At 44.9% G+C, this 26,373-nt stretch overlaps 2 protein-coding genes across 2 annotated transcripts; both read right to left on the bottom strand.

The window, feature by feature from the left end:
• Nucleotides 1-285: 285 nt before the first annotated feature.
• LOC133444170 (acyl-CoA Delta-4 desaturase-like) lies at nt 286-14,830 on the bottom strand. The gene is made up of 13 exons (XM_061721724.1): nt 14,669-14,830; nt 13,594-13,823; nt 4,098-4,208; nt 3,784-3,981; nt 3,582-3,683; nt 3,385-3,510; nt 3,236-3,296; nt 3,080-3,156; nt 2,876-2,973; nt 2,609-2,705; nt 2,383-2,462; nt 898-1,023; nt 286-695 (listed from the first exon to the last, which is right to left on the bottom strand). The coding sequence occupies exons 2-13, from the start codon at nt 13,786-13,788 to the stop codon at nt 644-646; spliced, it is 1,323 nt and encodes a 440-aa protein (XP_061577708.1). The 5' UTR covers nt 13,789-13,823; nt 14,669-14,830; the 3' UTR covers nt 286-643.
• A 2,859-nt stretch (nt 14,831-17,689) lies between these two features.
• LOC133444169 (acyl-CoA Delta-4 desaturase-like) lies at nt 17,690-25,147 on the bottom strand. The gene is made up of 13 exons (XM_061721722.1): nt 24,985-25,147; nt 23,584-23,928; nt 22,241-22,351; nt 21,924-22,121; nt 21,736-21,837; nt 21,540-21,665; nt 21,396-21,456; nt 21,250-21,326; nt 21,001-21,098; nt 20,665-20,761; nt 20,039-20,118; nt 18,399-18,524; nt 17,690-18,220 (listed from the first exon to the last, which is right to left on the bottom strand). The coding sequence occupies exons 2-13, from the start codon at nt 23,791-23,793 to the stop codon at nt 18,169-18,171; spliced, it is 1,338 nt and encodes a 445-aa protein (XP_061577706.1). The 5' UTR covers nt 23,794-23,928; nt 24,985-25,147; the 3' UTR covers nt 17,690-18,168.
• Nucleotides 25,148-26,373: the final 1,226 nt, after the last annotated feature.

Below are 26,373 nucleotides of genomic sequence, written 5' to 3'. Positions count from 1 at the left end.
TCCAAAACTCTGAGACTGTGATGGACTGGCAGCCTCTGCGGGGAGCTCCCAGCCTTCAACCCTGCAGTGAGATTCGTTTACTTAGTCAAACTCTGCTAGTCTTAAATGCTTTGATTCTTAAGGTGATGGTTTAATTATAGATTTTTTTATGAGACTATGATCTAACATTTTACAACATTTATCAAGGGCTGTTAACATCAACATTCATGACCTCTGAGTAATGGTGCTTTAATGCTGTTTTAGCATTATTTGATTGGATATATATGAAGAATATGTTTGCAAAAATAGTCAACAACACGTGTTTATTGCGTATAGAAAGAGAAAACAGGGGTTACAGTAAAATATGTTACAGATTAGACAGAAGAAATTTAAATGGGCCTTGTAAGCATCGGTTACACTGAATCGTCAGTTTAGCTGCTATCGTGTCTTTCTGTTCGAACTATCACCTCCTTTTAAATTGTCTACTGCCAGTTTTCATAGTTTTACCTAAAACATACCTCTAAGGTTGATCACCATAATCAAAAATCCTATGTGCACAAAGAATAAAGTCTAATCTGTTCACTTTAGAAAAATCCCATGTGATCAACTGTCTTTTAAAAGCTAGAACAGGCAGTCTGTGATCCGAGAGAGGGGAAACCTTCGATCATTTATGGAGATATGAATCCAGCCAGAGATCTCCTGAGGTTTTCAGAGAGCTGGAGAGGAAAATTAGACAGAGGTTGTTATGAATGTGATCATCTAATCATGTTTATTTTTTACAATGAAAAGCTTTCCAAGAATGTGCAGTTTATAAAGAACATGAGAGTACCTACAACCCTCTGCCCGTGCTGTATTTAAGGTTTTTTATGGTCTGTTGACTGCTTATTCCAGGATTCAGTGAGTTCAGTGAGTTCTCACCTGACAACATCAGCCATGCCTCGCCACAAGCCTTTCATCTGGTAAGGGATCCCATGCTTCTCGCACAGCGCACGGACCTTTGGTGCCACCAGGTGGTAGTTGTGGCGTGGCATCCTGGGAAACAAACTTGACAAACAGAAAAATGACACAAAATAAAACATCAGCCAAGATATTTAAGCTTTGGTTTTCAGATTTAGTGCGATGATGTTGACATTTCCATATATACGTATATGCAGATATTTGTCCGTCAGGTCAGGTGGACATGCAGTTTAATGTTGGTGTCTGGCTTTTCTTTCTTTTTTCCTGTCAGTATGTTATAATATTTATTGCACCGTTATAATATGGAAATAACATCTTAGGATTTGCATGATTTGCACGAGTACACACATTCACCGCCAGGTGTTAACGTCCACAACGATGTTGCTTCAGTTCCAACAGCTGTTCAGAGGAAAACAACACGATAGTTGTGTGACTACGTTTTAAATGAACAAGACACAGCAGTCTGCCAAATGTACAGCTTCAATATGGTTCGCCATGGCGGCCTGGCAGCCAAGAAAGATCAAATGGATGCTGTGATGCTTAAGGCATCATCACACGATCAAGCGCACGTCCAATAGGATGAGGGCTTCTTAATGTGAAGATTTATTTGTTGTGTTTACCGGTAATGTAGATGCATTTATTTTCATTGGAATAGTTGTCAGGCTATTTGGCATTACTTTATCCACACCTCCATCAGGGAGGCCTCCAACCAGATGCCCGAGCAACCTCACCTGGAGCCTCCTGATGTGGAGGAGCAACAACTCTTAGTCCGTTTTGATCTTAACCATAGGTGAGGGTTGGAGTGAAAATCGACAGATAAACTGCACTAGTGCAAAAGCTGCAACAATCTGCCTGTCGACCTCCCGCTCCATTCTTCCCTCACTAGTGAACAGGAGATTCTTGAACTCCTCCACTTGATGAGGCAGAACTGGGATTTCCACCTTTTCTTAGCTGAGAACCCTGGTCTCACACTTGGAGGTCCAGGGATGCAGGCCAGATCCAGGCCAATTCAATCAGACTCATATGAAGAAGAAAATATGAATTAGCATGGTATCCCTCACGTGGGCGTGGGTTACCAGTTTCCCATCCTTGGAGCCAAACATGGGTGAGGGAGTCATTTCAGAGCACCGGTAGTCAGACCTCCACCCATGGGGCCCAACCACTGTGGGCCCATCACATGCAGGAGGGGCTGCATGAGTTGGATGCTATGTGGGATGGTAGCAGCCAAAGACATGGGCTTCAGCATTACAACTCCGCTCCGAATAACTGACTATAATATATAGCATTTAATAATAATTATAATGAATGTATCCAAAGTCCTAAATATTCATTATAATCTTGCTGAGGAGCAATCATAGCATTGGCAACTGATCCATTATCCTCATTAACTGTAAGAAACCTCCGAATACTCCAAAGTCAAAGACTCAAATCAATCAAATGACTTACTGGTGTTCGATTTGAAAGTTGAGGTGTCCACTGAACCAGTCGTTGAAGAAGGACGTCTCAATATTACAGGTGGCGTGTAACTGGAGCAGACAAGTGCAGACGAGTTAATACGTCCATCAACCTTCTGTTAAACTGATTCAGAGTAGCAGAGTATTTTGTACTTTGGAATTGCAGATTTTTGGAGACTGTCTTTTAAAAAATGATCTTAAAAAAAACAATCAATCACCTGCGTGCTCAGCCAGTCCTGGTGGTTCTCGTGATCCATCTCCATCGGCAGATGGCTCATCTGGGTCACCCACACGAACCAGTGACTCTCCAAAAACCTGGGGCATAAAGAACCATATGATTCACTGCTTGAGGTGTCAAATGTCAAAAATAGCTTCATCGCAATGACAAAACAATCATTAATGACACTAAATCATCAGTGAATAACAGATTCCACGTTCTCGAAAGTAGACCCAGTCACACGTTCATTTCCTTCAGGAACCTTCACCTGACAATCGTTGTGAGTGCCAGTGTACCCAGTAGGCCGTACAGCGGTACGTAAGTGGAGAAGAAGCGCACGTAAAACGTCACCCACCAAGCCAGGTCCTTCAGAAGAAAAGGATGGCACCAAGTCAGGATGCATTTCCTGCCACCATGAACTGGAATTCTTTCCAATAACGTTTCTGCAACCCTCAGAGATTCACCATCTTACCACCCAGTCGCGACGCATGATCATGGTCTTAAAGATATTGAAGTTGTAGAAGACTGGAATGAGCAGCGGCGGTCCCACTGAAAACAGAAGTATGAATTACGCCAGGAAGACTTTTTAAAGTATTTATTCATGTATAATATGTGCACGCAAGCCTACCGAGAAAGAAGTAGCGGTGCTGGTGGTTATACGGCATGTGCTTGATCTTCTTCGTTCCATACTGTGAGAGAGCAGGACGGGTTTGTTGAGCCTCCACCGCACGTGACAGAATCAGAAATGTGTTTTGGTGTTTTGGTTGAGCTACTCGCCTCCACCGGCTGAATGGCTCCAAGTACAAACAGCTCCATCATGTTGATGTCTGGGTCCTTGCTGTAGATGTTAGGTTTGGCGTGATGCTGGAAGTGCCGATGATTCCACCAGTTTCCTGAGGCCCCCTAGGAAAACTTTTCTTAAAATATCTGCACACATTACAGAAACTAAAACATTGAAAATATGGAAAAGATACCTTTAAATGCCCAATCACAAACTTGTGAACCAGATGGTTCCACTTCGACTTCTTGAAGACAGAAAGGTGACCGAAGTCATGCTGCAGCCAGCCGGCCTGCGCCTGGACATGGAGACCACAAGCTTTAAGACATCCTTTTTCTTAGTCATTCTTGTAGTTTCTTAACAACATTTACACAAAAAAGTCATTATTCTTAAATGACCTGAGCTGTTGTCAGCATCACCGTGCACAGTAATGTCGGTACCAAGCTGGTCCCCCACATCCAGACAGTGAGCCACGCGAGGGCCTCCAGCAGCAGGATGTGGCCCAGATGGAGGCAGAAGAACAACGGCGTAGCTTGAAACAAACCCTCCTCCACTGCCTGCTCTCTTAAAGCATCAAAATCCTGTACGATCGCCGACTGGAAGGAGAAAGAAACACAGTCCTTTAAAGTCAAAGTGAAGTCTTAATGCCATGAGACCCGTGAAGGAACAAGCAAAGCAAGATAAATCTGCCCCTTTGGATTAAAAGCCTTACATTCTTGTTGCTGTCCTGACTGGGCTCCGTCGCAGCCAACTCTCCAAGTAGCAGAGGCTTCAAATACTTTTGCACCAACTTCTGATCAGGATGGAAAGCAGCAAATGGCTCCTGGCAAATGAAATAAGAACCCCATTAAATGAGGCGGCAAATACAAATGTGTACAGAAAATGAAAAGTACGGCGAGGCTGCGACGCCTGCTGTCATGTACTGGACCCTGTTATACTGGGCTGACTTAGATGGACAGATACAGCGGGTCCATCAGGCCTGGGCTGCTCGCAGCCAGCAGAGCGAGAGCTCACTGAGGCCTGTGTAATGGGAAATTTTGGTATAACAATGTCTGTTGCCTGTTTTCAAGTGAACATTCCTATGCCGAGGTCATGCTCCTTTGACACAGAGCCTGGCATGGTTGCCAGGGTGATATTTTGTCTAGTTGCTCCTAGCCTGGCCACTATAAGATAGCGGGTGCTTAAACATTGCTGACTGACTGGCTGACTGAGCGTCTGTTCAGATCGGCACTGTGTGATCCTCCATTCAATTGAATGTTTTTCCTCTTTTCATAAAAACAAAGACAGCTGAGGTGTCCTGACATTCATTTTTGAACAACAATTTTTCCCACCACACCTGTTTCTTTGTCAGAAACACACACTAGATGGTGTAAGTTTAGTCTGTGGATTAATGGGAACGTCCTTGTTTCACACTCACCTATCCCTCTGGTTTACTTGGGCCATACACACAGCTGACCAGACAGCTCAGATGACGCTGAAGGCCCTTTGGGGGCCCTAAACGTTTGGGCACTCCGTTTAGAGGGTCGCTCTAATTTTGAGTCTGTCTTAATGAAACAGCTCTGGGGTTTATGGCAAAACAAAGAGTTCATGCTGCGCCCCCTAGAGACACTGAGACAACCACACTGGCTTAAATAAAGTGAGTTGGTACATTCCTGTAAAGACCCAAATTTGAAATTTGAAATTGGTATTGACCATCCTATTTTATGTTCAGCTGGCACTGATGGCTCTCTGTAGATGTGTCAAGATGCACAACCTCCCAGCAGTACTAGTATGACAGCATTTTAACTAAACAACCGTAATTACGCTAAAGGAGTGTTTGGTTTTCCCATCAGAGATTTTCCCTCCCAGCTTTTATAAGTTCCCACCTGCTGCTGCAGAAGCTTCCTCAGAATGAGGTTGAACGCTGCATTGTTTCACACTCTTCACACTGCAAAGGATTATGGTTAATAATATGAGGGTGTGTTCCCAGGTCATCCCAAGTTATCATTTTGCACTCATTCAGATGGGGGACCTTAGAGCTACAGGACAAACCAAAAGTTTGGACACACTTTCTCATTCAAACAAATGGGGAAGTGTGTCCAAACCTTTCGTCTGTACTGTATGTCAGCGGCTTCTGTGCCGAGCCATAATGATGCAGAGTCGAGGATTATCGCCAGCACTCGCCTCACTTTCACCGGATACATCAGGGATTAACAGAGACACCATCACGAGGACTGACTGTCCCTCTCCGAGAGAGGGACAGACTGTTGCACTGTTGGACTGTTGGCAGGATATGCCAACACCATGAAAGTGCAAATTGCATTACTCAGCAATCTTGTTAACTTAATCCACAATTGAAATATTTAAATGTAGTAATTACTGCCATCTGGTGGTGGAACAGCTGAATCGCAATCATCTGGCAGTAATTTTGGGTTCCTGCTGTTGAAGTTCATTAAGTGTTAACCACTTAATGGAGCTAAAAGATAAACTACAAGCAGGATGACTTCCAGCACAACTTCAACCTCAGACAGGTTTAAAAAAAAAAAACAATATAAATTTAATTCAGTCTTTTCAGATAATTTAGTCATCGCAAACCTCACGGTGGTTGGCCACCCTCGTCGAGTCGGCATCTCCAAATAACTGCTAAAGGTTTTTTTTAAGCCTAACCGGTTTTTGTTTGTTTTTCTCTCCAATGTCACGCATGCTTGCTCAGGATGGCAGTTTGATTGAGTTTGGGACTCAAATGGAATGAATTAGATTATGAATTGAAATAAACTGGATTTTGCCTGAATTACAGTGAAATACACTGAAAGGGATGAGGTTGTTGTGTGAATTGGGAAAATTCGAATAAAGTGAACTGAACTGAAATTGAATTAGTTTATAAGATGATAGATTATACTTTATGCCCATGTGAAATCGTCCCGGTGGTTGTGTGTATTGTAATAAAATTACATTTGAGTTATTTTGGTGCTATTGCACCATGAATGGATATTTATCTTTCCTTCCTCATACTTTAGGATTTTCAATAAACAAATAAAAGTAATAATGTTGGACATCCACAATGGGAGATATAAACATCCATGTTACATTCCATATTATGAAAATGGATCCTTGCTATTAGCACAAGTTAAAACATGTTTAATAAATATCTCACATAAGAGCAGCCAGACGTCATCAACATGAAAACTAGTTCACTAGAAATTCAGCATTGTTATGGCCTTTGGATAAAAACAGTTTTTAAGTCTGGTAGTCGAGCATGAAACGTCTGGTGACCTGGGTGAGACGAATCCCTTAGAATGAATGAGATACAGTGTTAATTAGGTTAAGGGTCATATTCACGCAAACGCGTGAAAACACAGATAAAGTAGGTGTATCCGTAAGAAGAATATGGATATGGACAAGATTTTCACAGATGCTTTAAGATCCAAATGTGTATTTGGAGATGCAAAATGAAAGATGTCTGCTGTGTTTTAATGTCATGAATTACAATTATGATCTGTAACTAGGCTGCTGCAGCTATCTATGCTGTAAAGTTAATGTATGTTAAATGTAAAAGAAAGAATTCAACGTTCAAAGGCTTAATAAATTACTGTACCAGCCATAAGCTTTTCTAGACTGGTATTTAAGGATATTGAGGATATCAAAATGTATCATTGTATATAGGCTAAATGTAAAGTCGAACACCTGAAATGTTCATTATTCTTCCATGACAGATTTAATGATTGATATTTTATCAGTTTAGACCCACTTTAGTTGGGTTTAGGATCGCTGTGAGAGAGCTGGAGGGCGGCTACGTCCTGGTCAGGTCATTGGTTCAGTCCGGGTCTAAATGTTACGTAGGGTTGCCGTCGTTAGAGAAAAATGTAAGTCAAAGTCATGTGACGTTTGTTGTGACAATACTTTTTAAGAGGTGTTAAGACAAGATAAACATTAATTACAGTTCCATCTGCAAGTGTTTCTAGTATCCCATCATAACACTTACCGTATTTTCGCGACCATATGGCGCACTGTGTGGAAAGGCGCACCCTCAGTTTTGTGTGTCATTTTTGGTTTTAAAACACACATACGGCGCACCGACCCATGATCATCATCCCTTCATCCAGCCACCCCTTTTCATTCGCCCTTATAATGACTCCGGCTGGAAACGTCTTATGCAAAGTTTTTCTTTTAAAAATCACCATAGGTTTCTGTCCATCAGCTGCGCCAGTCAAGCGCAACATAAACGAGAATGTGTGTGTTTCGTGCCGCGAATACACACACGCGCATGTCGGGATCCGGTACCGGGTTTGTAACCGACAGATTTGGCTGCAAATCTCGGAGTGTGAAGCTGATCTGACCTGGGGCAGACCCCAGAAATCTCTGCTCGCAAATCGGCCGGGAACCAGGTCATCGGACCCCGCTTTGGGAACCAGGAAGTCGGCTGCAGCAGCGCCCATCACCGCGCTGCTGCAGCCGCGGCTTTAACCGGGGAATGTGGACGGTTCCGACCGGCCGGGACCGGAGGAGCCCACATGGACTGGTAGTAGGGGCTCCCGGGGAAAGAGCACCGGCATTTCAGCCGGATCTGCCCCCGGGGAGGCGGCGATCAGAGCCGCAAACCCACGGCAGGTGCTTCCTCGGTTCCCGACATGCAAAACACACGCGCGCTCCAGAACACACACACACGTGTGCTTATTTAAAAATATAGCGGAGCAAAACTTAGTTTGATTGTATTTTATTTCACTTTACACATCAAGCAAATCCTTAAAAGTCTTCATCATCTGTTTCGCATTAAACAGCTCAGTGGAGTCTCATTCACGTCGTAACTCACGGGGGCTTCACCCGCCCCCTTCTCTTTTTACCTTTCTCATGGTGACCGGCCTTACATTACCGTAATTCAGGTAATAGACACGGCGCACTGTTTCATAAGGCGCCCGGCACATTTAAAAAAAAAAAAAAAAAAAAAATGTGCGCCTTATGGTCGCGAAAATACGGTACAGTTTTAGCTGAAAATTGGAAAGCTGGTTAGACGCACAAATGTAGTAAAGTATAAAGATATTTTATTGTGAGGTTTAGTTTTGACCCCTCCTTGAACCGCTACCTTACTGTGGTGGAGGGGTTTGTGTGTCCGAGTGATCCTAGGAGCTATGTTGTCGGGGGCATTACGCCCCTGGTAGGGTCTCCCATGGCAACAGGTCCTAGGTGACGGGCCAGACTAAGAGCGGTTCACAAAAGGCAATCATGAGGAAAAATAAATCGAGGACCGTAACCTCGCCCGGATCGGTGTCACCGGGGCCCCTTCATGGAGCCAGGCCTGGGGTTGGGGCTCGCTGGCGAGCGCCTGGTGGCCGGGTCTTTGCCCGTGGGACCCGGCCGGGCTCAGCCCGAAATGGCAACATGGGCCCGCCTTCCTGTAGGCCCACCACCCACAGGAAGGACCGTGAGAGGCTGGTCCCATGTGGGCTGGGTGGCAGTCGTGGCGGGGTGCCTCGACGACCCAATCCCCGGACCAAAACCCTCACAGTTGGGGACATGGATGTCCCCGCTGGGGGGGAAGGAGCCGGAGCTTGTGCATGAGGTTGAGAGATACCGGCTAGAGATAGTCGGGCTCACCTCCACACATAGCTTGGGCTCTGGAACCCAGCTCCTTGAAAGGGGCTGGACCCTCCACTACTCTGGAGTTGCCCAGGGTGAGAGGCGGCAAGCTGGTGTGGGTTTGTTTTATAGCCCCCCTGCTCAGTCGCCATGTGTTGGAGTTCACCCCGGTGAACGAGAGGGTCGCTTCCCTGCGCCTTCGGGTCGGGAAAAGGTCTCTTATTGTTGTTTGTGCCTGCGGGTCGAACAGCAGTGGGGAGTACCCGGCCTTTTTGGAGTCCCTGGGAGGGGTACTGGATAGTGCTCCAACTGGGGACTCCATTGTTCTACTGGGGGACTTCAACGCTCACGTGGGCAATAACAGTGATACCTGGAGAGGCGTGATTGGGAGGAACGGCCTCCCCGATCTGAACCCAAACGGTGTTTTGTTGTTGGACTTCTGTGCTAGTCACGGTTTGTCCATAACGAACACCATGTTCAAGCATAAGGGTGTCCATCAGTGCACGTGGCACCAGGACACCCTAGGCCGGAGGTCAATGATCGACTTCGTTGTCGTTTCATCGTTTTGGACACTCGGGTGAAGAGAGGGGCTGAGCTGTCAACTGATCACCACCTGGTGGTGAGTTGGATGCGCTGGCGGAGGAGGAGGTTGGACAGACCAGGCAGACCCAAACGGATTGTGAGGGTCTGTTGGGAACGTCTGGCTGAGCCCTCTGTCAGGGACATCTTCAACTCCCACCTCCGAGAGAGCTTCTCTCAGATCCCGGGGGAGGCGGAGGACATCGAGTCCGAGTGGACCATGTTCTCTGCCTCCATTGTCAACACGGCGGTACGAAGTTGTGGTCGCAACGTCTCCGGTGCTTGTCGTGGCGGCAATCCTAGAACCCGGTGGTGGACACCGGAAGTACAGGATGCCGTCAGACTGAAGAAGCAGTCCTACCGGGCTATGTTAGCCTGTGGGACTCCTGACGCAGTAGATGGGTACCGGCAGGCCAAGCGAGCCGCGGCTCGGGCAGTCCTGGAGGCAAAAATCCAGGTCTGGGAGTTCGGTGAGGCCATGGAGGAAGACGTTCGGTCGGTCTCGAGGAAATTCTGGAGGACCATTCGGCGCCTCAGAAGGGGGAAGCAGTACTCTGCCGGCACCGTTTATGGTGTGGGTGGGGAGCTGTTGACCTCGACTGGGGACATTGTCGGACGGTGGAAGGAATACTTCGAGGATCTCCTTAACCCGACTGACATGCCTTCCACTGAGGAAGCAGAGGGTTGGGGACTCTGGGGCGTGCTCATCCATCACCCAAGCTGAGGTCACTGAGGTAGTTCGTAAGCTCCTCAGTGGCAGGGCACCGGGAGTGGATGAGATTCGCCCTGAGTACCTCAAGTCTCTGGATGTCGTAGGGCTGTCTTGGTTGACACGCCTCTGCGACATTGCATGGAGGAAGGGGACAGTACCGCTGGAGTGACAAACCGGGGTGGTGGTCCCTCTCTTTAAAAAGGGGGACCGGAGAATGTGCTCCAACTATAGGGGGAATCACACTTCTCAGCCTCCCCGGGAAAGTCTACGCCAGGGTACTGGAGAGAAAATTAAGGGCGATAGTTGAACCTCGGATTCAGGAGAAACAATGCGGTTTTCGTCCCGGTCGCGGAACACTGGACCAGCTCTACACCCTCCGCAGGGTGCTCGAGGGTTTATGGGAATTTGCCCAACCAGTCTACATGTGTTTTGTGGATCTGGAGATGGCATTTGACCGTGTCCCTTGTGCCGTTCTGTGGGGGGTGCTCAGTGAGTATGGGGTCCGGGGCCCTCTATTAAGGGCTGTCCGGTCTCTGTATGATCGGAGCAGGAGTTTGGTTCGCATTGCCGGCAGTAAGTCAGACTTGTTCCCGGTGCATGTTGGACTCCGGCAGGGCTGCCCTTTGTCACCGGTCCTGTTCATAATATTTATGGACAGGATTTCTAGGCGTAGCCAGGGGCCGGAGGGGATCCGGTTTGGGAACTACAGGATTTCGTCTCTGCTTTTTGCGGATGACGTTGTCTTGTTGGCTTCATCGGACCGGGACCTTCAGCACGTGCTGGGGCGGTTTGAGGCCGAGTGCGACGCGACAGGGATGAGAATCAGCACCTCCAAAACCGAGGCCATGGTTCTCCACCGGGAAAGGGTGGCGTGCCTTCTCCAGGTGGGTGGAGAAGTCCTGCCTCAGGTGGAGGAGTTCAAGTATCTCGGGGTCTTGTTCACGAGTGAGGGAACGATGGAGCGGGAGATTGACAGACGGATCGGTGCAGCGGCCGCAGTTATGTGGTCGATGCACTGGACCGTCGTGGTGAAGAAGGAGCTGAGTCGAAAGGCGAAGCTCTCGATTTACCAGTCAATCTACGCACCTACCCTCACCTATGGTCATGAACTTTGGGTAGTGACCGAAAGGACGAGATCGCGGATACAAGCGGCCGAGATGGGTTTCCTCCGCAGGGTGGCTGGACACTCCCTTAGAGATAGGGTGAAGAGTTTGGTCACCCGGGAGGAGCTCGGAGTCGAGCCGCTGCTCCTTCACATTGAGAGGAGTCAGCTGAGCTGGCTTGGGCATCTGTACCGGATGCCTCCTGGACGCCTCCCTAGGGAGGTATTCCAGGCATGTCCCTCCGGGAGGAGACCCCGGGGAAGACCCAGGACACGCTGGAGAGACTATGTCTCTCGGCTGGCCTGGGAACGCCTCGGATTCCCCTCGGAAGAGCTGGAGGAAGTGTCTGGGGTGAAGGAAGTATGGGCATCTCTGCTGAGGCTGCTGCCCCCGCGACCCGGGAACGGATAAGCGGCGAACGATGGATGGTTTAGTTTTGATAAAGTGACGCGGGCCTGCCCAGCTAAAAATGGGTCTGGTACCCTCCCACTCACAGCCACATCCACTGGTAAAGAATGTACCAAACCAATCATAAGGGGATATTGCTGGGACATCATGGAGGAGTTTCAAGAGCCACTATTTATTTATTATTTTTTTATATTTTAATCCTGATTTTTTCCACCATTATATCACCCCATGCTCCTACCTAAGTGACAGTCCTGGGCATTGCCATCCTCTACCAACCCAGGGAGGGCCCTGCACTGAGTTCAGGTCTCCTCCTTAACCTGAGGAGTTGAGGCTGCTTCTTTTCACCAGACAGGGTGGGGTTTCTCTGGCCGGACGTAGCACGTGGAAGGATCACGTTATTCCGGCCGGATCCTCCCCACCCCATCTGGCGCCCCGCCTGGCCAGAGGGGGCATGTATAGCCCAGGACTGTTGCATGTTTTTGTGAGGGTAGCTCACATTAACTACCCAAGGGAACACGGGGAGAACATGCAAACTCCACACAGAAAGGCCCTTTCACCAACCCCACCCAGGGTGTGGGTGCTGAAGTCACGGGGGAACTAACCTACGCCGTCGTCCCCGGCGGGAATTGAACCCAGGACCTTCTTGCTGACGGCTGCACGGCTTGAGACGGCTGCACTACCAGCTGCGCCACCATCAAGAGCCATTATCTAAAAGAGCATTCATCAGTGGTCCTTCTCCACTGCACACCATTTAAAGCTAGATTTATGGTTCTGCGTTAAACCAACGCAGAGCCTACGCCGTTGCCGTGACGGCGTCATGAACCCTTCGGACTTCTCCGTCACTCCATTTCACTGCGGTGCAATACCCCCCCAGAGCGCTAGGCGGTTGCGTTCTTTTCCTGAATGGTTTATCGTCGTCTCTAGTTGATTCTTTGTTTTTCTTTTACGGACTTCCTCAATGAGACACTCTCGACTTGGTCCATGTTGATAATGTTCTGTCCGTGTACAACAACAAGATGTTTAAAAATTGCGGGGATAGCGCAGTCTGGAACCGGAAATGCGTTGCTACCAAGCAAACCAATCACAGCCCTCTTGGTCTGCGTTGGGTCTGCGTCGCCACGACGCGTAGTTCCATTTTTTGGGAGGTGCACGTCAGGCTACGGCGTAGGCTACGGAGAGCCTCCCGCGTAGCCGCGTACCCTATGGCGTAGGCTCTGCGTTGATTTAACGCAGAACCATAATTCAGCCATAAGTCGTGCTCGGTTTGCTTCGTGGTCGCCAACATGTTGTGGAAATAAATGTTGATTTTATTAAGCAGTTGTGTGTAAGTGGGTCAGAACACATGTCAGGGCTCTCGATGCAGAAATGACACAGAACCAATGGCTGTATAGTGATTTTAAAGCACAAATGAAAATTCATCCTTACGATTTTGAGAAGCAGATCATTGTAACGTCGGAGCTAATCTTTAGGAACAAAATAGCAGTGTGAAGACTGTTTTCAGGCCAAGGCCAAACCCTCATGACAGTCGCTTTGTTTAATCACACAGCTTCATTCCTTAGATTGCTTGTGTGCTTGTAACGGCATCTTGAGGTTGTTACTCTCTGGAAATTACAATTAAATACAGAGAAAACAGGCTAATTTCTTGATTCAAACAGGAAGAGAGCTGGCCACGCTAATATAACCAGGCATCGCTGTGAAATGCAAATTTTGCCAGATTAGTGCAATGAGGCTAAACTAAAAACTAAACCTCCTCAGGCTTGCCACTATGATCACTGCTGCTCACCACAGCTGCAAAAAAAAAAACTGCTTTAATCTCAGGATAAATATTCCTCACTGAGGGGATCCATATTTACCGTGGCATCCTCCCCAGCATAGTGGCCGAGGACCCGAAACCCTCCCGGGTGCCTTTTGGCCCACTGGGTGACGTTGTACACCTTTCGATCGATGACCAGCCACTGATCGTTCCTGCTGCGGTGCTTCTGCACCTCCTCCCAGGTGTAGACACCTGCTTCCCTGGCCGGGTCCGTCTGCTGACCTCCGCCCCCCATCACTGCTGGAAATGCGCCTGCACAGTCAGAGGAGTCTGTGGGTGCATGTGAAGAGAAAACGTAAAGAAAACGGCAAGGAGGAGGATGAGGATGTGTCCATCTTCACTTCAACACCATGGCATGGTGAGCAGCTTGGAAATACAGGCTATAGAACTTGTACATTAACTCAAAATCAAGTGAGGAAAGTGAATATAAGAGGCATTTAAACATTAGTGTAAAAGGGGCAGAGGATCGCTGGTTGGTTAAGACACTCCTTACAGCTACTAGGAAAACCATTAGAAGCTGGTATAAACCTGAATTCCCTACTCTAAAACAGTGGCTGGATATTATGAAAGAAATATGGACGATGGAAAGACTGACCCATATCCTGGGTTTGAGGGAAGGGCTATTGGAGAAGAGACGGCAAAAGTGGACATTTTATCTAGAGAAAGCATAGGGATGCTGACCTTTTTTTTTCTTTCTTTTTTCTTTTTTTGGATAGATTATTAATGTGCTTACCCACAAGTTTATGTTCATGTTTCTCTACTTTTTATTATCTTTATTATTTATTATTATTTATTTATTTATTTTATTTATTTATTTTGTTTCTTTCTTTGTTTTTTGCATTTGTTTTTGCTTTTTTATTTCAGATACTGCACAGTGAATACAGATGATCTTTGTAATCTGGTAAAAATGTGCAGTTGTAATAACCTGAAAATCCAATAAAGACAAAGTGACAAAAAAACAACATTAGTTTAAAAGGAGAATCAGACTAAATAACAATCATTTTTGTTCCCCCCTCCCTCCCCGGGTGGGGGGTTTATTCCTCAACAACGGCAGGTTGCTCCAGGCAGCTCTCCTGCATCATCAGGCCACAGAGGGAGTAAATATTCAGACTTACAGCATCCAGGTTTTCAGCAGCCTTCTCTCCTCCGCCAGCCACAGCAGACGGGTTCGCGGTGGATCCCGGTCTGCACAGACCCCCTTTTTATAAAAGTCACGAGAGCAAAGCTTTTTCCTGGTGCTTTCCCGACGGGCTGCCCCCTCCTGCTCTCCCTCCTCCTCATCATCATCCTCTCACCCCCTCCGTCCGAGCGAACTTCGAGCGGATCTTTCGAGGGTTTCTGGCCAATGGGCGCAGACACAGCAGGTCGGTGCTGGCCGGCCGCCACCGCGACGCGGGTCCAGATGATTGTCTGCACATGGAAATGACTCGCCTCAGCGCTCCGACAGAACACGTTACGATAAAAGTCTCTGGTGAGACTCCCGGAGGACTCCGGGGGATGCTGATGGCTGCAGGGGACGAAATAGGTCACGGCTGAAGTTGGATTTACGGTTCCACGTAAAATCGACGCAGAGTTTACGCCGTAGGGTACGGCGTAGGGTACGCGGCGACGCGCAAAGTACGATGCGCGTCGTTGCGTACCCTATGGCGTAGGCTCTGCGTTGGTGTAACGCGGAACCATAAATCAGCCTTGAGGTTACTGCAGTTCATCAGACTCGGGTCGCCTCTCAACCTCAGCTGCTGCGTTTCAGAGTGATGCAAATGTGTGCCGAGGGGTCCCCCCCCTAACCCCAGAAACGGTCCAGTTAATTGTTTGGTCAAACAAAAGAAAGAAAGAAACAAAAACAGAGGACACATCAGCTGGCAAACAGGCATTTTAAACCATTGATCCGAATCAGAATTAGATTCAGTTTTATTGGCCAAGTTTGAACATTGTCCAACAAGGAATTTGATTCTGGTTATTTCGCTCACTGTACCCAGATTTAAAAATAGTAAACAGTAAATAAACAGATGTGGCACTTATTAACATATATACAGTCAAAAAACTAAAAGGTGCAGCAGATGTGATGTAGAAAAATGACGGCTCTAAATAAAATAACATATACAGTTTTTTTTTTAAGTGAAAGGTACAGCAGAATGAGGCAGACATAATTATTGTTGGAAGTTGCATTGTTGCAGCACGTGATAGTGCCATTAAATTACTGTCATTATTGTTATTGTCATTGCACGGTGATGGATTTCTCCGAGACTCTATTAATTGTGAGAGTTCAGCAGAGAAACAGCTTGGGGGAAGAAACTGTCCTTGTGTCTGGAGTCTGATTGTTCTTCTGGTAATCCGCCCTCTCTTTTTGTGTATCTGGGGTAGTTTTTGGATATTTTTGGGGAACACTTTGAACATCTTATATCTTAGTGTTCAGCTTTCACCTCCATGTGGTCATGCCACATCACTTTGTGGTAATTTTCTGTTTTAATGAAATTATTTAAAGTCTCTTTGTTTGTTGACCTTTCCCGCTCATCCTCCGTGTTTCTCATTCTTTCTGTCTCTGCAGGTATCTTGTCCTTTTATTATTTGCATCCTTCATTCACACTGTGTTCGCGTGCGTGCGTGTGGTCACTTTTCCTCTGCTGAAGCCAGTTTTGTGTCTATTTCTCTTTGACGGTCCAACTATGTTAAAAGTCACTTCGAGCACCGGCCGAGGTCCCTCTAGTCCCTGGCCTTGTTTGTGTATACTTATTTAATAGTTACATCACGCACGTCAACACAAACACATCAAATAATAACAGAGAATGTTCAGCTGTTGCAGCTCATTCAAAGTAAATGCAATGAAAAGGTTGTTACCGTTTTTTACTGCAGAGCAGAGACATCCACAGGTTTGTGCATCTTAACCAGTACAGAAAGGCCGTCATGTTAATGAAATCATAACTTTGCAAGATGCAATTTAAGAAATAAAAAAAAAGAATTAAAAAAACCTTCAGCAAATTAGTAAATGAGAATAATTGCGTGAAATGTGTGTATATGAGGCACAAAAAAGGACTTTTATAAGCCTGTCATTTTTTTTTGTATATATTACACATACTGGCTGGACAAAAATAATAAAGAAAAAAGAAAAAGTTTCTGAATTGAGCAATAAAACAGTATAGCAGCAGTGAATACTACGTTAGCAGCAGGTTAACTCAGGCTCAACTCAGCTGGTTTAAGTTAACATGGTGCTCATCGTGCACGTCGGTCACTGCCGGGTGCACTTCTCCCCTACACCAGCAGATGGCGCAGAACAATTACTGTCATTGAACCACATGTAAAGTACACTTGGAAAGAAATGTGACATAACTCAAGTGTACGACAGGAAAAACACACAAGCCACCTCAAAACTTATCATCTAGCGATGCAAAAAGCCAGGATCTGTATATTAATAGCTTACTACATCTTTGCTGCTTACACACAGTGTCCAATTTGTGTTAACTACTTTAAGTGTGTCTTAACACAATGCCAAAGAGGAAAGACATCAGCAATCATCTAAAATGATGCATGCTAATCAATCTGGGAAGACTTATAGGGATATTCTCAAGTCAAGTGTGGATGTCGCAGCACGACATGGACTTGTTTACAGACGCTCATCCAGCTATTATCTTTGTATTTTATATTATAAAGAGAGACAACCTTGAAGAAGGTTTAAAATGCCCCCATGCACACTGGAAAATCAACATCAGAGTGAAAGGAAAAGAAAAGAATAAATGCATTGCGAGGATACAGCCGAAGCCCAGACCTCACACAACCTTAAGGGAGCTGTACATCAACAAGAATATGCAAACCTTACTGGAAAGAAAAGACCAAGATCCTTCACATGAGACACTGACAGCATCACATGGAAGATATCACATCAAACCACTGCTGCACGAAGAAGGGGATATATTCAGTTTTTTCCACACAATGCATTTTTGTTCAATAAATAATGACACGGTGTAACATGTCACGTGTTGTTGTCCATCTGAGGTTACATGTCAGACCTGGTGGGGACCTTGATGTACCCTGCTGCACCCTCCACGCTGTCTTCATTCACTTCTAATCCAATGTTTTATTTCATTTTTTTTTTAATATTTAGACCTGTTGAAAAATGTTAGTGCTCCCAGATAGTTGCTTTTATTTCCCAAGCATCACTCTTACCGTTTGTCTCTGTGCTAGCACTTAAGGCCCAAGACTAATCAACACAATTCCTTTATTGTATATTGAAAGAACAATTGCAATTGTAAAAGTTATACATTGAAGATTTTGATTTAAAGAACATTGGTTTGGTTTTTTTTTTCTTTTGGTTTTTTTGATTGTCAGTAATTACTGTTATTGTTCCACTTGTACAACACGCTAGAAAAATGTAGGAAACATTTTGAATAATTCAGTTATAAATCAAACTAAAACATCACCCTACATGCTGATTAAGACACTTGAAAATCCTCCGTGCACAAAAAATATTGCACTTCTGAGCGCTAAATCAGACTTGCTTATAACAACTACAAAAAAGCCATGAATCAAACATGATTAACTGGATGCTCAAAGTCACACAGATACAATCAATTTGAATGCAAAAGTGGAGAAAAGCTTGTCTCCTTGTAAACGCTGCTTTTTATTTGTGGTGATATGCATCGAGCCAGAGATCCCCGGAGGTTTTTAGTGACCTGGAAAGGAAAAGAGAGAAGAAGAATGGACACAATATCAGTGAAATACTGAGTGTTTACAAGCAAGCAGCCTGTTTCCTGAGATGGGAAAAATACTAAAGCCTCAGGATGGCATACTTTGGAGAAGGATAGGGATTTCAACGACTGGGACTCCTGCATTGCTGCAGTGACTTCTTACCTGACAACATCAACCATGCCTCGCCACAAGCTTTTCATCTTGTAAGGAATCCCATGTTTCTCACACAGCGCACGGACCTGTGGGGCCACGGCGCCGTAGCTGTGGCGTGGCATCGTGGGAAACAAACTTGAAGAAGACAAAAGAAGACAGGAGATATTCATCATAACATTAGGCTTCATGCTGCTTTGTTTATTTCGCACCGGCTCCCTAGCAACGCAGCTGTCAATCATAGCTAGTGATGCACAATATTATCGGCAGCATATTGGTAAGGCCCCGATAATGGCCAAAAAATGCCGTATTGGTATCAAACCGATGTCAAAATGAACACGATAATTTTCACTGATAAAATAACAACGTGTTGGCCTCCTCCAATGCCTTGGTAACATAGGCAGAGGCACCTCAGCACTGTAGTCTTCTCCCCAGCAGGTGGCAGCAGTGTGCTCAATATGCTCTGAAAGCAGGAAATGGATGCACTCACACGCGAGGAAGGAAAACTAATACGAGCAAGAAAAATGTCTCTGCTGTCAGTGAAACTGACATCAGAGTTGCCATTTGTAATGACTGTTCCAGTGAAGTAGCGCGAGGAGGGAATAAACCGTCATCATTTAATACCACAAACTTGAAGACCCACCTGAATTGCAAGCACCTTGACAAGTATAATGAGTTGAAAGCGACAGAGACTGAGGCAGCGAAACAGAAAAAAAACAACCGCCAACCGCCGCCCCACTCCCCCACTCCCCCACTCCCATCTGCTGGGGAGTTACTTGAAAAAGCAAAACCATTCGGCCGTGACAACCCGAAGGTAAAGGCATTAAACACTAAAGTGTTGGAGTTTATTGCGCTCCATAATCAACCATTTTCAGTAGTGGAAGATGTGGGATTCTGCCGTTTGGTTTCACAACTAGAGCCCTGCTATAATCTACCTAACCGGCGCTACTTTTCATATGTTGCTTTAACGAAGCTCAACGACCAGGTCACGGCACACGAGCTCCTTCCTGCCAACAGTCACATAAGCTTCACAACAGATATTTGGACTTCTGATGTGAGCCCAATGAGCATGTTAAGCTTACTGGCCCAGTGGATCGAAGAAGATTTCACTCCACAAAAAGCTGTTTTACATACATAAAAAATGAAGTGAATAAATGTTGCATTTTTAATACATTTCATTTACTCATCTCATTCAGTAGTGAAAGCAGAAACTTAGAAACTAGTGTATTGATTGATTGAATATTTTGGGCCAAGGCCTTAGGGCAAAGGTGCTTATTTCCATTGTGGTCCTGTGTATAGTGTTCAGTAGGCTTAATATGAAAAATAAATACAAATATATAAAGTATCGGAATCGGTATCGACAGATATGACCCTGAAAATATCGGATATCGGTCATAATTTCAATATCGGGCATCTCTAATCATAACCTTCACTGCTGTGATGCCACACGATAAAAATACCCCACAATAGGGGTTTTTATATTATAATAATATCATATTTTATATTATAAGAAGAATTCCCAGGGTTTTCCTCTGCACCCTTAATGTTTGATGTCTGATGAAGGTTGTTTGGTTTTTTTTATATCATTATTTTACCGGCAGCGTTTGTCTGACAACATAGTTCTCCTCATGACAACCGATCATGTGACTTACTGGTGTTCGATTTGGAAGTTGAGGTGTCCACTGAACCAGTCATTGAAGAAGGACTGCTCAATATCACAGGTGGCGTGTAACTGAGAGAGACATGAGACGTGAGACATGAGCAGATGAGTTCATATGCACTCAGTTTTCTATCCAGCTCCACCCTCTTATCCTTGACAGGATGACGTGGGGCTACATGTCCTATACACACATATACATACATTATACATATATATTACTATCTGTTTTCCATCTTTGTCAACAGTGTTTGAGAAGCTGCAGCCAAGACGCAGCAGTGAAGATGACCTGCTATCGTGCACAAACAAGACGATGGTTAATTTCAAAGAGCCTCATTTATAGGTTTCTTACTTTATTTTGCATACTTTAATGCTGAAATGCAAACTATTTCCCAAAAACTGCACCTTGCTGAAGCACCGCTTGTTCCCTCTACTATCTCTTTAAAGCGTTCCTTCCTAAAAAGACGAGTCTGTCATGATTGGTCAAATGTTGGGAAAAAGAAGTTAAGTGGTACCAACCCCTTTACTGTGGACTTAAATGAGAACCTTTACAGGGTCGTGCACACTAGCAGCGCCTGTCCATAAAAGTGGATTTGTGGCAGTGTCATAATCAGTGGGTACCTGCATGCTCAGCCAGTCCTGGCGCTTCTCGTGATCAATCTCCATCGGCAGATGGTTCATCTGAGTCACCCACACGAACCAGTGGCTCTCCAAAAACCTGTAAAATAAGTTCAACAAAAATATTAAAAAATGTGACTGAGAAGAATTTAAAACAGTCACTTCACAAGAGGGGCTCTTTTATTATGGGGTATTAATAAGATGAAATGAATCAGTAATATGACCAATATGAAAATGAAAACGTGCCTTTGAATTTTTAAAAGATGCTATAGTTCTCACAAAAAACAAGTTCAAGACTATGAAAGCTGAAATGAAGGACATTTCCCTCCAAGCATTTACCTGACAAAGCTGAGGAGCGCCGCCGAGCCAAAAATGCCATAGAAGGGTATGTAACAGGAGAAGTAACGGAGATAATATGACAGGGACCAGGCCAGATCCTACAACAGATAAGGAAGTTGCTATCAATAAATGAATACTAGCACCAGAAACTTCTCGTGCCCCAGCCATCTCTTCTTTGTAATCAGGATACGTTTCATGGTGTATTAAATTCATGTCTGACTCAAATATTTATATAAACTGCTCTCTTACCACCCAGTCGCGGCGGGTAATCATGGTCTTCATGATCTGAATGTGGAAGTAAACTGGAATGAGTAGTGGCGGTCCCACTGCAGGAGACATAACGAATTATTCCCGGAAGGCTTTTCATTTGTTTTACCGTCTGCACACAAACCTACCGAGGAAGAAGTACTGATGTTGCAGATTATACGGCATGCGTTTGATCTTCTTCATCCCGTACTGTAACAGAGAGAAGTTGGGAGCGTGGTAAGCGTCTTCAATGTTTAACAGACTGCTGAAAAGGTTTGTTGTGAGCTACTCGCCTCCACCGGCTGCGTGGCCCCGAGCACAAAGATCTCCAGCATGTTGATGTCCGGGTCCTTGCTGAAGACGTTGGGTTTGGCGTGATGCTGGAAGTGTCGATGGTTCCACCAGTTGGCTGAAGCTCCCTTTGAAAACAACCTTTTAATATGTGCGTACGCATTAAACAAAGAAAAGCATTCAGCATAGGAAGGTTACCTTCAAATGTCCAATTACAAATTTGTGCACCAGGTGGTTCCACTTGGATGCTTTGAAGACAGAGAGGTGACCAAAGTCGTGCTGCAGCCAGCCTGCCTGAGACTGGGGGGAAAGAGGACAAGTGACCTTTTAGCTATGTTTATTTTTGGAAGTTCTTCTGCAAAAACCGAGAATGGCTTTCAAATTACCTGAGCTGTTGCCAGGATCAGTGAGCACAGTAACGTCAGTGTCCAGCTCGTCCCCCAGAGCCAGACGGTGAGCCACGCGAGGGCCTCCAGCAGCAGGACGTGGCCCAGGTGGAGGCAGAAGAACAACGGCTTCGTTCGAAACAGACCGTCCTTCTCTGCCTGCACTCGAAGGGCCTCAAAGTCTTGTACGATCATCCGCTGGTAGCAAAGGAAAAGACAGTGTCCAGTCGAGCCGCGAATGCTCTACGTTCATGTGTCACATGGGATTTTCAGACAGCATTTCCAGCATTTCCAGTGCTCCGGACTTAAAGACTCACATTTTTCTTCCGGTCCTGGCTGGGTTCTGTCGCTGCCAACTCGCCGATCAGCAGGGGCTTCAGGAACTTTTGCACAAACTTAAGATCAGGATGAAAAGCAGTGAATGCCTCCTGGAGAAACAAAAGGAACTTTTACTTTTATCCATAAAGGACTATTAATATCTCTGTGAAACCATGTAATCTGAGACGTCATCAATCACAGCTGCAGGTGATTTTTAGGCATTTTCATTTTCATTTTAATTCTAGATGCTGAAAGTAAAATAAAAGTAAAATTGAAAAGATCCAGACATCCATTATGCAGTTTCATCGATGTAAAAACCGTTCGTGGAGAATAATAATATTCAAGATATCCATAAATTATAAAGTTAAATTTTACTTTGACAAAATAGCAAAGTAGATCACTGCAATTAAATCTTAACTGGTCAGAACGACCTTCGGAGATATATCTGACATTACAACGTGGGGTGATGTGTTTATTGCAGGTCAGCCGAGGTTACACGCAAAACCGCCGGTCTAAACCGGTTGAAGGTCACAGTTCCAGTTACAAGCCACAGAAATTACAATTTTAAAAATCAATATTGATATTGATAGGAAGAATTGAAGTTATGGATAAATATTCATACAGATGTGCATTACTATACTTTTCTCAAGAATGAGGAATGTCCAAATGAAATTGTACTACCGGTACTTAAAATACATGAAATATTATATTAATATATGAGGTTACTTCCTATGTTAGAGATCAACATTTTTAAGTAATAAAAGTAAAGGTGTGGATTAGATTGTGTGTATTTAAACTGAGAGAAGGGGTTTTAATTAGAGATGTTCAGAAGCTCCATCCGAAATGCTCTCGAAAAAAGCCGACATTCAAAAGGCAAATATAAAACGTGCAATAGAAGCGTATGCTTTTTATTCAAGGGACATTTTCATTGGGATTATCTAAAATGTTCATTTTAACGTGAAGTTTCAGCTTTCAGACATGTGTAGTGGACGTCAAGCCAAGTGATGATATGTTCAAATTCTGTTTCATGTTTTTTTCTTTTTAACAGGATCTAATAACTTGGCAAGAAAAGAAAAGGTTTCATGCTTTTAACGGGAGGTGGTGAGTAACATGCGTGATGTAATGAGGTGTGCTGAACTACAGTAATCAAGCACACAGGGAAATAGAAATGAGACCAGATTAGTACAACTACAGTATCTCCAAGTTGAACTTGAATAGGTCTAAATTTAACATTCTCTGTTTGTTTATTGGTTTGTGTCTGTTTGTTTTGTGTCATTTATATCAGCACAGTCGTGTCAAAAGGCCGGTTTGTTCTGTCATTCAAATGAGGAAATATATTTACCGTGGCATCCTCCCCAGCGTAGTGGCTGATGACCCGAAACCCTCCCGGGTGCCTTTTGGCCCACTGAGTGGTGTTGTACACCTTTCTATTGACGACCAGCCACTGATCATTCCTGCTGCTGTGCTTCTGCACCTCCTCCCAGGTGTAGACACCTGTATCCCTGCCACTGCCCGGCTCCACGGGCTCCTTGAGCTGGCCTCCACCTCCCATCTTCACCGCTGCTGTCTCTGGCCTGGATCCACCTGGAGAACTGGAAGACCAGACGCCACACAGTCTCACACCTGGCTGTAAAAACTGGTCCTGACGACGAGCCTGCAGGCGGGGTGGAGGGCGCAGCTCTCACAGCTGCAACACAAGGGAAGTCAAACACGAAGGCCAGCAACACGTTTAATAATTGATGATGAAATCCGACAACCAATTGAAACGAATCGATCAAGCATTTAACTGAAAACGCATCAAATCAAGCACACATGCCAGGAATGGTCATTAAGGTTAAAGTTAATATCCAATAAGCTCAGTACTCGAGTTGTGAAAAAAAATCAGGGAGGATGGTGGATTTTATCATATGGGGACAGATAATTTGTGCTGATTACAAATAATATAATATATTACAAATAATAGCACTGACCAAAACACCTGCAGAAATACTGCAGGAATGACATAGCAGCAGTTAAATGCAGCCTTCTGTAAGCTTTAAATATCCACTGGGCTTACATCAAATACTTCAAAACACAAAAATAAAAAACAGTTTTCTGAACTTATCAATATGACTCTGTCCTTCACAGGATAAGTAAAATGGATCACTGCTTAAACTCAAAATCTTCAAGAATATTTGTCTTATTTCTAGTTAAAATGTCTCATTTTAGTAAAAAAAATCTCATTACACTTAAAACTAGACTCATCACTGGAAAAAACAACAATTTTCACTTGTTTCAAGTAGATTTCACTTGAAATAAGTAGAAAAATCTGCCAGTGGAAGATTTTTCTGCTTGTAATGAGAAGATAAATCTTGTCTGGCAGATTTTCCTACTTATTTCAAGTGAAAATTTACCTGAAACAGATGAAAATTGTCACATTTTTCTGGTGTTATTTTTCTGGTGATGACTCTAAATGTTGAAATAGCAGTAAAACCACATTCATTGATGAAATGACATAAGGGATGGAAAGGGGGGATGGCAGTTTTTATTTCAGGGGGGATGCCATCCCTCCTCACCCCCCCTCAACTCGAGTACTGAATAAGCTGATAATAAAACAGATCGGCTGATCACTAGCAAATCTAACAACGTGTTGCCTGAGGATTTTTTTTTTTTTTTTTTTTTTTACCAACAACGGCAGATGACGAGCGGCTGCTTCTCAGACACCAGCTCAAAACGTGAAGATGGAAAAATATTGCACACTTACAACATCCAGGTTTTTCCTGACTCTCCTCGGGGCTTCGGTCACAGCGCCGGGCCGGTTATAACCGCTGGATACGGGGCCATTTCAAACGGCAGACATCACGGTTGCCCATCCTCTGCCCGATTTCCCTGATAGGGTGTATTCTCCGTCTCATTCAGACGCTCCGTCAGTGCGAACTTCGAGCGGATCATTCGAGCGCTTCCAGCCAATCGGCGCGCAGCAGCCTCATGTTTTGGACCGCTGGTCACAGCAGCCATAGGCTCAGCAGCCGCTCCTCTGAATAGCACTGGGTCGTCTGAACGGCCAGACGGGCACACCGACACAAAAGAGGCAAGACAGAGAGAGGAGAAAACCAAGAAAAAGAGAAGTCAGGGAGCGGACTTGGGTGTTTTATGGCGGATGCTGCTGTGGCGCTGCGGCTCCATCAGGGAACCAGAAATGAGAGACTGATACCGGCGCTTATTGAGCAAAAGTCAATAATTATCTGATGAGAACAAGTTCCACGTCAACGCAGGGAAATGAACACTTTACTTTTTCATTTTATTTCATGAGACAAACTTAAACGGGTCCAATCACAGAGCCTGGTGAAAACGGCAGTCACACATGCGCGGGTGCGTTTCAGGTTATTTCCAGTCAGTGCGGTTGAATGTTGTTTTTCCACGGTCGTGTTGAGTGCAGGTATTTATGGGTTTATTTTATGTGCGTGTTAGTTTTGCGTCTGTGGCCATTTTGCTGTTCTCTGTCACCATTTTATGTCTCTTGTGTGGTGGGGGAAAAAAAAACAAAAAAACATGTGAAAATCTACTGAGCAATTAGAGATAAAACGGTCCGCCACAACTGCACAACAGGTTGTTGTGAGAACAGGCTCAATGTTAGGATGAAGACAGCAGATTGTGTTGCAGAAACGTGGGTGTGTGTACTGTTGTTATATTAAATAATGTTTGAGTTCTCATCGGACCCACGTAGATGCTGAACACGCTGTCTTCACTAGAAACAGGTCTCCACAGGGTGGGGAAGATGTCCAGGGTCTGCTGGGGAACCTTGGAGCAGACTTCTTATAAAACCTAATTATCCAATTTTATTTATATAGCATATATTACAACACAAGTTTTCTCCAGAATCTTTCCAGAGACCACACATCGTCAACCCATGACTCTTTATGCTAATCTAATTTTTCTATGTGGATATTTTAGTCTCTCTGTAACTGTTTTCTGTGTTTTGGTGTGTTTGGTTTTTTTTTCTCCCTCTGGTTTTAATAATCAATTTTCTAAGACTAGTTTGTCTCTTTTGTGGTCGTTTTGCATGTCTTTGTGAAGGTATTTTGTTTCCGTTGTGTGTGTTTCTGTGGTCATTTGTTTTTCCTGATATTTGAAGTTATTTTATTTCTAGCAG

This window comes from Cololabis saira, chromosome 5, assembly GCF_033807715.1.
Source record: "Cololabis saira isolate AMF1-May2022 chromosome 5, fColSai1.1, whole genome shotgun sequence".
NCBI classification, from domain to species: domain Eukaryota; kingdom Metazoa; phylum Chordata; class Actinopteri; order Beloniformes; family Belonidae; genus Cololabis; species Cololabis saira.
The sequence above is the reverse complement of the archived record's forward strand: the minus strand, read 5'-3'. Positions and strand labels throughout refer to the sequence as shown.